General features: G+C 38.1%; 2 protein-coding genes across 2 annotated transcripts in view; one reads left to right on the forward strand and one right to left on the reverse strand.

The window, feature by feature from the left end:
• LOC128860270 (PDZ and LIM domain protein Zasp) overlaps positions 1–15,163 on the reverse strand; it is a 62,939-nt gene that overhangs the window by 42,513 nt on the left and 5,263 nt on the right. The window lies entirely within an intron of this gene.
• Positions 5,911–13,250, forward strand: LOC128860271 (monocarboxylate transporter 4). Its single transcript, XM_054097686.1, has one exon. The coding sequence runs from the start codon at positions 9,078–9,080 to the stop codon at positions 11,451–11,453; it is 2,376 nt and encodes a 791-aa protein (XP_053953661.1). The 5' UTR covers positions 5,911–9,077; the 3' UTR covers positions 11,454–13,250.

The raw sequence follows: 15,163 nt of genomic DNA on the forward strand, positions 1-15,163 counted from the left end.
TCGTCCGACCCTTGTGTGTGACATAAAAACACCCATCACTAGCGGTAACATAAGAATTTGAGTCCATTACTTGAATTGAGCGTCGCAGGGATCAGCGCCTACACAATAACGGATTGAATGGCATAATTGTGTCCCTTACATTGCGAACTACTTTGAGGTTTCACAACAGCACGACGAACCGAAACATACCAGCGTAGATAGAAAAAAATATGGCAACATTTGTAGACTGACCTGGGTATATGTATGCCTGACTTGAACCCCATCGAGAATCTCTAATACCATTTAAAGAATAATTTTCGCCTACATAAAGTCGAAAATGTTGCAGATCAGATGACAAAGACTCAGATAAAGTGAGCAGCTATTCCAAAAGTTTGCTGAGTAAATAAATCAAGCGCAATTTTTACCTTTATTAGATTGTACAAATCCTCGTCTACAACCGAGTCATTAAGTCTTAGTTTTAAAATAAATAAATAATTGGCGCACACACTTCTTGGTGCTTCGTCGAGCTCCTCCTCGTATTTGTGGTGTGCGACTCCGAAGGGCAATTGGTTTTTATGAGCAGTTTTTTCATAACAAAAATACATTCGGAGGTTTGGCATTGACTGGAAAGGGCGACCGCTGTTAGAAAAAAACTTTTCGTATTCATGGTTTCAAATCATATTTTTAAAACTCGATATTTACGCGCCATAAAATCACCCATATGTACAAATCAATGGGCGATCAGGTAAGCCTGCCCAAATTAATATTGGATATGAGAATAAGGTCGCCCTTACTAAAATTTCAAAAAAGAAACAAAAATTTTAACGGGCTAGGGTTAGTCAGAATTTTCAAAAAATTGGGTTTTGTTTTTTTGCATTTTCTCAAAGTGTAATATCCTAAAAATATTCAATTTTTTTTTAACAATTAATTGTCGGTTTTTTTCTCGAAAATCTGAAAAATATTTCCTTTGACATAAAAAAAAAAGCTTCGATCAGGCACAAGCTTATCTATAAATAAAACTAATTTCTCTTGTCCGATTGATTTCAGATGAATCTCCAAGGACTTGTGATGATCACCGCAAGAGACTTCTGGAGAAACGGGCTCCACACAAACAGCGATAACTCTTACAACTATTACTCTTTTTATTTAAATTTTGCTAAAGTCAAGTCGAAACATGAGTATTATTGCTATGTTTTTATTTTTGTAAAATAAATTATTGAAAATCATCATTTTTTTGGGCCTCTGACTACCCCTAACCCTTTCATTAACAACCACGAATGGATATATCGTTCATATAGAAAAATGATGATGTTGTTGTAGCAGTACCTAGAAAAATGATCAATATAGATAGTGGCTTACGCTAAAGTAAGTCTTTGAATGGATATAAATCCGAGTTGTTTCGGCAACGTTTAACCGACTGTTGCGAATACTGATCCCCTAGGTTAGGTTAGGTTAGGTGAAGTGGTTGTCCTTCGACGCACCTAGGCCAGTTAGACGCCCCTTGTGATACCACCGGAACTATACTATCCTTACTCTACTTGGTTCTCTCTAAATACTAGCTAGTTTGAGTTTCGCAACATCCGCCTTCAAGAATGTACTGGAGTTTCTATCAGTCAAACGAAGTGGCTGCGTTACGAATAAGAAACGGCGAGAAAATGAGAGAAGTTTTTTCTTCACCCACTCACTCGGTTCAATGTCAATTGCTTTTGTAGTACATGCATACATATCGCATATAAATGATATATAATATTTACATATATATAAATACGAATATGTCTGTAAATAAATCTACTCGCCAATTTGTCTTTGAATAACGATGACTAAGTAAAAGAAATATGTCGAATAAACCAAATGCTTATCCTTACATCATACAAAGCACAGCCAAGTAAGAATGGCAGCACAAAAGGAAATGAACTTTTCGGTTACAAAATCATGTCGATTCTATTCATCAAAACGTTTAACTCAAATTAGGGCAGACATTCTTAAAATCAATTGTTTTGCAAAGAGGAACCAATTGCTGGATTCAAGTCAATTTCTAGTGGTTAGCCTTAAAAGCTTTAAAGCGCGTAAAATATGTAGCTTTGCCGCGCGTCGAATCACAGGCGTGCACATTGTGTGCATATGCAAGTACGCGTGTATGACTGACAGACATTGACCTAAAGACGAGGACTGTCAAAAAAGAAGCATAAGTTGAAACACTGACAATGAAACTTGTATTGGGTTTTCCAAACAGTATAAATGATCGGATGTTTATTTCATTATAAAGAGGAAGGTATGCCGTTAATAGTGGAAAAACACATCAGGCAAATGACCACCACGACCACGCTTACAGGACAATATCCTTTTCATGAAATTTTCCATAACTGAATTGCAAAGTCGATGCCCCATGTCCTGGATAGTCTCACGAATTCCATCTTTGACGTCTTGAATCGACCCTGGGCTGTTGGCGTAGACCTTCTCTTTCACGTGGCCCCAAAGAAAAAAGTCACAAGGTGTTAAATCACAACATATCGGTGGCCAATTGTGATAATCTTTTCGAGTGATAACACGGTACGGAAAGTTTTCCTGTAAAAGATCAATGGTTTCGTTGCTTGGGTGGCACGTAGCGCCGTCTTGTTGAAAATAAGCGTTGTCCAGATGAATACCATCCAACTTCGGCCATAAAAATCGTTAATCATCTCTCGATAGCGCAATCCGTTCACCAATAACACCTGTTATTGGAAAACCCTTTACTTCTAACAAAAGACCTTTTCTTAATTTCCTTTACACCTACATATGCACATATTTATGTATGTATGTATGTTCCACACCCATCTGCATACTGTTTGCATGTGTGTTTCTAAAATCTTTTCATCTCTTTGCCATAAATGCGCATCCATTCTGCATGACGTTAAAGCAGCGAAATGCAAATGCAAAAACTCGCCGCCATAACAAAACTGCGGCAACAATAAAAGTGAAAAATGTATAGAATGAAAAAATGCATTCGGTAAATGTCAGAAAAATGATTTAAGTAAATTAACGAAACTAGTCACAGACAAAAAAAAAAAGACACATTGACTTTTATAAACAAATTCATTTCACATTAACATTCACAAGCTACCGAGCGAAATTTATACCGAACTGTTATACGCCGTTGCCAGGGCCTATTAGCATCAGTGCACAAATGTCTCGTTGTGTCTAAGCCTTGGGCATTTTACGCTGCTGCTGCTGCCTGTGCAGCGTCGGTCTGCTGCTAGTAACCGGTGCTGTTGTTCTCGCAGCTTTTACTGATTTTGATGACGGCAATCATTCGCCGCCATAGAAGCCACTGTAAGGGCGTTAAAATGTATGGGTTAGCAAAATTTAATCTAAAAAAAACTAAGTTGGTAGCTAAGCACAGTGCATTTGATTGTCCTGTAGGAAAACCCTGAAGTAGTAATATGAAATGTTAGACAAATATATCAGCAGCCTTTCCGCAAGTACGAGTCAGTTTGAACTTGACCAAAATTTATACGAATGTATGCGCAGTATATTTTATTAGGGTGCATCACATCCCATACAAAAAATGAAATCGGTACGGAAATATAAAATTTCTTTTATTTCAAAACTTTCGCCAAAATATTTCGAACAAATATTAATATTTACCCGAGGTTAACCGATTTGAAAGTACCTCCAAAAATGGTGTTTTCTCATCAATAAAATTAGTTTTTAAAAATATTTTTTCTAAAAAAAACAAACTCATCTCCGATGTTAAAAGAGTTAAACTTAAAAGATATGCGTAAAAATGTAATGTTATAAGCCCAGCCCAACCCAGCTGTATCTTAAGTTTAATTGGGGAAGCAACTGCGTTTGGATTAGGTGAGTAGAGGACACAAAAGACCATGGCGTCGAAGTGCAAACCTCAAACCAAATCTATCTATCCATCTAATGTAATAATTTGTATCAATAGCATCAAAATAGTGATATTTGCGATGTGCCTGGGTAAATTTTTTTAATAAAAAGGGTGAGCAAATATAGGTATTTTCAAAGATATCTTAGAAATCTAAATCGGTCAAAATTTCATGAGTTTTTCAAGTTTTCCAAAAAGGAGCATACAAAATTTCGGAAATACAAGCACACGATGAGCGACAATTTTTTTTTTTTGTTTGTACTATATGAAGAAAATGCACCAGACCGCCATGAACCAGTTGTCAAGAACCAACGCGATTTTTAAACTCCGATTTTTTATACCGAAATAATTTTTTTTTTAATTATGATTTAAAAATTTTAAATTTTGATAAAAATTAGTCGAGCTTTTATAAATCTCTGGTAGAAATATCAGCGGGAGCGAGATACAAAATTACAAAATTGGAACTTCAGGTTAGACGGTTTTTGTTGTAGTATAAATTATATTTTTATAAAAAATCAAAAAATTCAATAGAAAATCAAATCTTTATGATATAATATAATTTAAAAAAAAAAATAGTTTATGACAGTCAGCTAATAATCCAGCTTTTTAGTGTAAGTGTAAGCATTTTTGGAACCCTTTAGTTATATACCAGAGATTACCCACTGCATGCCAATAAATCTTTTCGCTTTGTATAGATGAGCATAGATTAATTTTAATTCTTACTTCCAGGCAACAACTCTACAGCCAAAACATTTTCCTGCTGGGTGGTTAGAAGTCGCTGCTTGTCGCGACATTGATTGCTTGCCCTAATGCGAACGAGCACGTGCCAAGTGGAAGTGGGCACAACATGGGTGTATGTGAGTGCGCTAGCATGTAAGACAGTATCAATCTGCTGCAGCATTGCCACTCAACTGCGATAAAGCCAAAGCGAAAGTGTATTAGCGACTAGATAAAATGACTCGACAATAATGAACGAACGAAAAATTCTCAACACAACCGGTCACCTGCGATGGCACGCCATTGCCAAAGGTAACAAAAACAACCAATTCTGCCTGGTTACAGCTATTGTGCGACATACATACATACATACATACATATGTATGTGCATGCATACAAGCGCACTATGTTTATTTTATAGAGCATATGATACACTGAGTGTATACGACATGGTTTGTTTCTATATTTATATATATTTTTTTAACTGCATGCGGTTCATAAAAAGCGTCACTACTATGAAAGTTAACGAGAGACAAAATAAGCGCGAAGATATCGTTGTTCGAAGGGCAGTAACATACAAGTTGCAGTGATGAAAGAACTGTTGTCACATGTAGGGCAGCAGCATAATGCCGGTGATGAATGATTGGCTTATTGGTGTTTTTGACAGTTTGCACAGTCTGCACAACAAACGAGAAAAGACAACTTCGACCATTTCTTTTAGCAGACTTCGCGGCACAGTTGTTGACGCATTCAAAACCACGCGCTCTGGCTCTCCGCTCAACACAATGTTTGTTTTTTTTTTCATACAATTATACTCAAGATATCACACCACTTTTATACCTGAAAATACTACATAATTCAACCCTACACTACCAGGTAATGTTTTTATTATAAAGTGAATCGCCAGAAAATGTATTCTCAGCAAAAGTTGCTTTTTGCAAAACAAAGCAAAAGCTGAGAAAACAAAAAAACGAAAAAAACTTGAATGCAAACAAAGTCGCTTGCCTATTGAGCGCCCTTCTTGGCATTGCCGTGTGGATGAATGGGTAGTAGTAGCAGCCGCAACAAAATTTGAGCTCAACGTGAGCAATACGGCGCAGTGCGCTTGCTCTGATGAGAGAGCGAGGAAACGGAAGATATGTAGAATTGACTGTAGTAAAATACAAAGAATTCCCATAGACATACACGTTTACATATTTTGTACTTCGTTGGTGGTATGACGCTACGTATGCGTGCCCTTACTCCGCTGCCAAAGAGACCGTCCATCCCCATCTTCTTTTGGAATTCGTATAACAGTTTGAGTGCTGCATAGAACATTTCCGATGAGGTGTGTGCATTGTCAAGTTTATAGCCAGGTCAGTTGGCAGTCGACAGCGCTACGACCGAGCGAAGAGTGCTTTCTGCTGGTACAGTGTAACACTGGTAGACCCCCGCCACTAGCTACTACAGCACCATTCATTTATAAATTTATTATCCAGTTTAAATAGTCGTAAAAAGAAGTTATCGAAATTGTTTTGGGTGGGTTGAGAATCAGCGCCAGCGACTTCAGCGCGTGGTCAACGGCGACGCCACGACGTCATTACCAAAATCAAGCAGCCATTTTGTGCAGAACAGAATCGTCCAAAATAATTTCGTATGCTAGGCGTAAATAGTAAAAAAAAACGAAAAAAAAAAAAAGAGCAGCAAATTTTTTAATTGACAGTTTTTACTGCAAAAATTACAATACAATAAGTGAGAAATTATGGAGATGTTAGGCAAGCATAGAGGGCAAACACTTTAATAACGACAACGGAGGCGACTGAGACAACTGAGACGACGACGGTGAATACTAAACAAAACTAATAGCGACAGCAACAGCAACAGTAGCAGCAGTGCTGGTACCAGTGGCTGTAGATGTAGCGTTGGCTGCGGCTGTGGCGACAATGTTCTTTGTAACAAGCTCGTGAAATTGTTGTTTTTGTTGAAAACATTTATCGATCACACGTCGAACGAAACGGAGCACTCGGTCGGCTAACATATAACATGGTTGTATAAAAAGAAAAATTAAATATTCATTCTCAAGAAGCAAAACGGAAGCTTTGCGGTCGTAGAACAAAACGGAAAATTCAAAAATATAAATCAAAACAACGTAAATAAATAAATTAAACTACCACAAACGGAACGGAATAGTCGCTTAGTCACGGAAAATGAGCTATTAAGTGCAGTGCGAAGAATTTAATGAAAGTGCGTGTGTACTGACGGATAGGTAAATGTATTAAATTTTGCAAAAGTAAGCAAAACGTTAGCGCACTTGAAAACTAATAGGGCCCCTAAGCAAACAGTTAAGTAGGCTGCTGCCTGCAGCCATAATTTGTTTAAAACCCTTAATACACCCACCAAACGACGACGACGACGTGTGGCATTCGAGCAGCAAGAACATTGAAAAGGAAGAGCGGAAGGAAGGAAGCAGCCAGAGGAGGAAAGGAATTATCTGCTATTGCCACAACGAAAAAGACTTCACGAGCTGAATATGCGAAATACAAAGGTAGAGTGTCAACGGTTCCGTACATTTTTATTTGCTGTCAATACAAACTCAAATGGAAACAGAAAAACAAGAATAGAATTTTAAAAAAATTAGCAAGGAATAACAAAAAAGCACAGACTAACTGCAAATACGCCCCAAAGCGTTTAAGTATTTCAAGAACAGCAACAAATTCATACTAAAAATACAAGTTACAGCAAGCGCATAAACGCAATACAACGGCAAAAGCGGAAGTGAGGAGCAACAGAGGCAGTAATTGGCAGGCAGATATAAAATAGTCAAAAAAATACGTACAACAAATTATACATAAAAACATCGCATAGAAGAAAGCAGCAATGGACAGCTGGTACGGCACATTGGCGAAAAAATAAGAAAATATTAGATAAAGCGCCGAGAAGAGTGACAAAGGAAAATCTCATGTATATACATATGCATATATGTTCGTATGTATAAACAACAGCGAGTAGAAAATAAGCTACAGAATACACCCGAACAAAGAGTCAATCAGATGCTTGGAAAATTCATTTATCAAAAATAAAAGCAATATTTTAAATTACTACGCAGCAAATAAGCATCTTTTCAGGAATCAACACACAAATTTCAGCTCAACTGAAAAACAGCAAATAAACCAAACACGCTGCAATGCAATGCCAAACAAATCCCAACTGATGCAATTTTTCAAACAGACTTAAAAAATCCATTTCATTGCAAATTTTTAGACACAAAAGCACTAACTCACCTCTTTGATTGCGCGCGTATTTTTTATTAAATATACGCAAAGGCAGAAATATTAAAAATATAGTGTTATGTTATTTAAATACTGCAGAATATTCATATAAAATCGGTTATCCGGTAGCACATAAAGTAAATGATAAAAAAGCTCAAGTGCACTGCATAGTAACTGCAGCGCATAGCCATAGCACATACGAACAAATAGTAAAAGCAAATAAAACAAAAACATCATTGAAATAAAACAAAACAAAAATACAGCCATTCCATTCGATAACGACAACAAAACAAAGTGAATAAGAATATCAAAAAATTATCAAATAAATAATATCAATAGCAAATATATACTCATAGTAGTCGCACTCATTTCGCGAGCAAAGCACGGCGTACTCAGAGCGTCAATAGCGGTGCTGGTTGCAGCGCACCGAAACTGTCATACGTTTGTCGCTCTCATGCCCGCAAGTAAGCTTGGAGCGCTCATCACTCAGCCACCCCTGAAGGAGAATAACTACTGCCGCTGCTGGCACAACTCAACTTAGCAGTTGTGTGGCACACTTCGGCAACGAAGAGCGGCAATAGTGTTGTAGCGGCCCACCACCCAACAACCAGCCAAGTAACCAACAGCGCGAGCGAACAAATGTGTGGAGTCAATGAAGCAGCGAATGTCAGCCGTCGTAGTCAGTGAGATAAACCTTAAACAACGCCGAAATCCAAAAGGAAGAAATTTAAATTAATATTGAACTTTGCTGAACCGTAACAATTGACCATCAATAATCGTGGTTGCAAGTTCTAGAGCTGCGCTCTTACAAAAAAAAACACCAAAAAAATATTACGCACATAAATATAAAACAACAAAAGATATTCAACCAGAACCGTTTGTTTAAAGAAAAAGTTAAAGTTAAATCAGAAAGCAAAAAGGGACAAAAAAGAGAAAGCGTAGAGTAGAAGACAAAAAGGCAAATAAAAAATAAAAGCATGGTCCTGGTGTAGTGGTGAAGAACGACAAGAAGAAGCACACAAGCAAATATACATTTTTTAAAACACAATCGTGTGAACACACAAGAACAAAGTGAGAACCAATGTTTTAGATGGAGTAAGAAAAATACTTAAACTCTAAAAAGTCAACCACTTAAAAAATAAGTAAAAGGAAAAGTGAAGACACTAAGTTGAAGAAAAGTTTAAAACTCTAAAAAATTTAATACCTCTAGCATAACAAAACGTCACGTTATTCAACCTAACTAAGAAATAGCATTAAGAAAAAAAATGGGTGATACAAATACTCTGGGTTCCGGTACGCGTTTACGTAAATTCGATCGTACGGACAGTGAAGTTGCGTGTGAAGAAGCCGCCCGCCTGACCGCCGACCTGCAAGAGGGTACCGTCAGTCCGGACGACGATGACGACCTCAGTGAATATGCCGAGCTGCCACCACCGCCAGATGGTGGTTACGGCTGGGTTATCTGCTTCGCATCGTTTATGTGCAACATGATTGTTGACGGTATCGCGTACACGTTTGGCATATTCCTTGGTGAATTCGTCGATTATTTTGGTGAAGGCAAAGGTAAAGTGGCCTGGGTAGGCAGTCTATTGAGTGGTGTTTACCTGAGTGCTGGTCCGATTGTGTCCGCATTAGCGAATAAATTTGGTTGTCGCACGGTGTGCATCGCGGGTAGCGTTGTGGGATGCATTGCATTCGTGTTGAGCACGATGAGCACGTCCATCAATATGCTGATGCTGACGTATGGTGTGATCGGTGGTTTTGGCTTCGGTATGATTTATTTGCCAGCAGTTGTAGCCGTCGGTTACTACTTTGAAACAAAGCGTTCGTTGGCAACTGGTATTGCAGTGTGTGGCTCAGGTTTTGGTACTTTTGCCTTCGCGCCATTGGCTACGTACTTGTTGCAGCTGTACGGCTGGAAGAATGCGCTACTCATCTTTGCTGGGCTCATTTTAAATTGCGCCATTTTCGGTGCTATGATGCGCCCGCTCACCTACCCCAAAAAGAAGAAGGTCAAACCCCTCATGCAGCGTATGTACGAGGAAAAGCAGTTGCAACTTGAGCGCGGCTCAATCGTTGGTTCGCACTTCATGGTACAATTACCAGATGGTACGATGGAGCGCAAAATGAAAATGCCACTGAACGCCGATCCTGGAGTGCACTCCAGTCTCAACTTAGAGCTGCTCGCACAACAGGGCACTCTACAACCCGTTTCAACCCTACCAACCATCACCGAAGCGAAAGTTGCCGAATATCAAACTGGAGCCCAGAGCCCGCCAACTGTGGATAGCAACGGTCAATTGGATGTGAGGCGCAGCGGTGGCAGGCGATCGCATCGCAACTCCGAAACTGAAACCAGCCCTTACAACTCGTCAGACGTAATGACTCGCAACGCCTCACAGCCCGCCTTTATGGCCGATCATCAAAGTCTTCCAAAGAATGGTTCGGTGCCTTCCTTTAACCGCGTACGCAAAACATCAGCTAGTGAACGTTTTCAACCATCCTTGGCAGCCATTCGCGCATCATCACGCGGTGATATCGACAGCAATGGTGTAGAAATGGGTTTTACCTCATCGAAAATGTCACTTTCACAACGTCAGGATAGTGGCAAAATGGTTAGACCGATGTCACGTAAAGATATTTTCTATTCGGGATCCGTTACAAATCTGCCACAATACCAATCGCAGAAGTCGCTCACTAACTATCGCAATTCCGTTCTATCGCTAACCAAGTATGAGAAGAGCATGCAAAGTGTGCGTGTGCATGATCCCCTAGCCGAAGCGGAAAAAGGACGAGACCAATACGATCTGTGCCCATGCCTCGCCATACCCGACTCCATCAAATCCGTTTTCAATACAATGTTGGACGTCAGCCTGCTTAAGGACCCAGTTTTCATGCTCATCGGCATCTCCAACATATTCGGCATGGCGGGACTGTATGTGCCATTTGTGTATCTGGTGGATGCGGCAAAAAAGGACGGCATTGAAGAAGGCTCAGCATCGTTTCTACTCTCAATTATCGGCATAACAAACACATTTGGCAGAGTAATTTGCGGCTATGTAGCAGATTTCCCCAGAGTCGACTCGCTATTTCTCAACAATGTTTGCCTACTAGTTTCGACTGTTGCCGTGACATTAACGCCGCTGTGTTCTTCCTACGGTGCCTATGTGACCATGGCCGTTTTCTTTGGTGCCGCTATCTCCGGCTACATTTCGCTGACGTCAATTATTCTAGTCGATCTACTGGGCCTTGACAAGCTCACCAACGCATTTGGGCTGCTCATTTTATTCAGAGGTTTTGCCGCCATCATTGGATCGCCACTCGCAGGCGCCGTTTACGATGCAACACAAAGCTACGATTTGCCATTCTACATGGCTGGTGGATTATTCGCGCTATCTACCATCACAAGCTTCTTAGCACCCTGCCTAAAGCGATGCACCACCTCCGATGAAACACCGATGCAAATTGATACACTCACGCCCATTGACGAAGAGCAAGGCGAAGAAGCAGAGGACGAGGAGGACCAACCCATAACCATTGTACCAAAAATTGTGAAAACCCTACCCAGCCCACAAAACGAAGAAGCAGAAAGGAGATTTTTAAATGAACCCAACAAAACTGGCGCGGAATCGAAGTTATAAGAGAAGTATAATCATGAACTTGGAATTATATCCTACGATTATATTTGAGAATGTTAATTAAGCAAACGAGCCAGATAAGGGTTAAATGAACGGGGAAAGTGTCACGGTAACAGCGAAAGACTGTGACTAATACATACACATACACATATACATACATACATAGTACATCTAGGTAAAGTGCAACGCTGTCAAGACTACAAGCCAGAGCGATATTTTTTTAAATAACTATCCAATGTTAAACTTGAAAGGTGAAAATCAAATATCTATACACAGAAATAATCGCAGAACTTATTCAATATTTAAGCTAACTTTTAATACGCATACACCCAATACACTCACACAAACACACACACAAATTTAAAATTCTAGCCACTAGCTAATTATTAATCATTTATAGAAATAAAAATAGCTAATCGAAACAATAAACTCGCGTTACAGCATCGGGCAGAATATTGAGAAGCCCCAATTCGAAGCCTACTCGCATGAGTTTGTATCCAAGCAAAAAGTACCAAAAATTTCGAACCAAATTACTATTGTACTATACTAATGTATAAAATATTTTAATGTGAATGCAAACGAAAATGTTGAACGATTATTATTTGTTGTTATGGAACCTTCAGCATTATTACAAAGTATATGTAAATGTGAATTTATAAAGAGAAAAAGCAAGTTGTAAAATGTAAAATGGTAGAGATTAGAAGAAGAAGCGACAGAGATACGTCGATTCGCTCCAAATCCTTTTAAATCGGTAATGTACTTGAAGTTTATGTGTATAGTGCTAGGCATACATATGTAGAATGAGAGTGAATGTGATTGTGAAGCGAAAATAGTATTGTTTACAAGCAACTCAAAACTGTATACATACATACATATTTATACGTTAATGTGCAAATAATTTCGATGCGATGAAATAATAAAAACACTGTTAACTCGTTGAAAACGACTTTGTCGATGTGTCGCTTATAAATACATATATACAAACATATATAGATGTCCATAAGTCAGTTAATTATTAATGCTCTAATATATTTTTTTAGAATTTTCCTAAATGCGTCTTCTTTTCCAGCTATCCTTTGATATTTATTACAAAGTGCTCAAAACGAAAAGCGTTTGACGATTGTGAACAGTAAATTTTTACTCGTATAAAATGCGTCCTGCACGGCAGGCTATTCACCTCAGTGCGGATTGCCAACATTTTTTATTTAAGTAGATTTTAATTGCAAATGCAAATGCAAATGAAAAATAGAATAAACGAAGCAAATATAGGTACGCTAAGTACGCAAAAGCAACAATGTGAAGCAACGGAATCAATAAGCACAGCGTTTAAGCTGGCACCGAATTCTAGGCATATAAACGCAAAGAACTAATTATAATATGATAAATAATTATATAAAATAGAAAATAGAAAATATAAGTATACAACCTTAAAAACAACATTGAAATTGGAAAATGTACAAAATAAAAAGTAATAATAATAAAAACGTTAGAATTCGATATTTAGAAACTTGTTATTAGTATTATTTAGAAACAAGAAACAAGAAACAAAAAGAGAAAATAGCGATGAAATATGAAAATGACTATTAATTTAATATTATTTGAACTTTGCCATTGTATGAATTATTGCAAATGGTTGTCCATCAGTTTTGAAAATTAATTTATAATTTTAAAAATTGCCAGTCACTAAAAAACAAAACAAAAACTAGTGCAGCATTTTTTTGTCGCATACAATACTGTGAGATATACATTAATAAAAAATTGTATAATAAATTGAATATGCAATGCATGATTTGCCAAGAACCTGCCAGCATTTTATTACGTTTAGAATAACAGAGCAGGTAAGACTTTCAGTTTATGTTAAAATAGACCAAATAAACCAGTTTTAATAGCAACTCCGAGTGTATACACGCCATGAAAACGATCCGCTAAGGGGGTATTCTAGTCTAGAAATTTGAAAAAATTAAAATTTTTTTTTCTCAAAATTCGATATTCAAAAATATCTCCCTAAAAGGATTTTTCAAAATTCGAATTATTTTCGAAGTTACAACTATTTTAGTGACGCGACAGCTAGACTGGTTTGAGCGGACGGCGAACTTTTTGAGTAGCCGCCATTTTATGAAAAAAAATGTTTTTCCCTTTTTTTCTACGTCATACGATAATGACATTCATATTAATTAAGAATTTGTCATCTTTTTTTTTTTCAAATGGCCACAAGGGTAGAAATCGTGACGACGAGGACACTGCCTTTTGTTTTCCCCTTCCACTTCAAGGACGCATAAATCCATGAAAATTTTTTTTTTAATTCATTTTGTGTGCTCTTAATATATAAATAAATAAATGAAAAAAAATGCGATAGTAAAAATATCAACAGTTTTTTTTTTATTCACCGAAGCATAAAGCGCGTGATCAGCTGGTTTGGCTCGCTCTAAGCTGCTTTTCATTACTGCTATGTATCGCTCAGAATAATAGTCAAACAAAAGTTCAAGTGGAGTAGTAGCATAAAATTCGACATCGGCCGAAGCTGTACTTGTGCAATTACAGGGTTGCCCATATTCGACGGACCCATCTGGCAACCCTGTATCTTTTGACAGAGACGTCAGATCGCTTAATGACATACCGCGTTGGAAGCGTCAGCCCAAGCAGATTTTTACCATGGAACAGTACACGCCACGCGAGTGCTCCCAAATTGTTGAAATTTACATTTAACAAAAGAAGTCTATTGTGAAAACTCAACGTGCGTATAAAAAATTAAATAATGTGAAAAGTGCGCCTTCTAAGAACACCATTAAACGTTTGTACGAAAGGTTTTCGACGGGTGATGCTCTTTCTAATCCAAAGAGGCCAAATCAAAACCGACCAAGGCGTCTCCAAGGACATCCCAAAATCGCCGTTCTCAGCAGTTGGGCATTGCTCGGACCACTTTACAGCGAATTATCCGCATTGATTTGCTTTTATTCCCGTATAAGATTCAATTGACGCAAAGATTGTTGCCTGCGGACAAGCCTCGTCGATTGGAATGGGCCCAAAGGCACATGGGTCCGTCGAATATGGGCAACCCAGTATTCATGTGTGCTCCAGCTACTCCTACTGCTCTAGCTTTTATTGCTCTGTTTTTACTCCCATAGCTACTATTTAGGTTCGCCTGTTCGTCTTTGTTTTGTTGAATGCATTTTTGTGCGTTTTTGCGGTGCCACATTGAAAATATAATAAATTGTTAAATACAACAACTTAATACAGACGGACAACAGAAATCTAACGTTTATTATTTTTATAGTTTCCCTCGCCTATAATTCAATGGTTTTGAAACTTTTTCTATTTTTATATATTTGGGGCAGATAAAAGCTGCACTAAATATCTCTTCGTTTGTAAAGACCAAGCAGTTCTTCAGGTTTTCCCGGCATTTTCAAGAGTTTCAATGCTTTGTTCTTGTCGCCTAACGACTAAAATTCGTAATAATTTTGAATTGTATACAGCCATACCGACAATCAACCAAGGCGAATTGAGTATCTCCGATGGTGCCATTACAAACTGTCACTTTATTTTTCGCGATTTTGACAAGTCTGACGTAAGCGCTCTTCGCAATATCTCTATCATTCTTGCCTACAACCTAGACTACATAATTTGTCGGTTATATTCTCAATGAAGTGACCTTCAATATAAGCCAATGCTAACGGATTGTGAAAAACAAAGTTACTGGTTTATCAACCCAAAAT

This window comes from Anastrepha ludens, chromosome 4, assembly GCF_028408465.1.
Source record: "Anastrepha ludens isolate Willacy chromosome 4, idAnaLude1.1, whole genome shotgun sequence".
Taxonomy (NCBI): domain Eukaryota; kingdom Metazoa; phylum Arthropoda; class Insecta; order Diptera; family Tephritidae; genus Anastrepha; species Anastrepha ludens.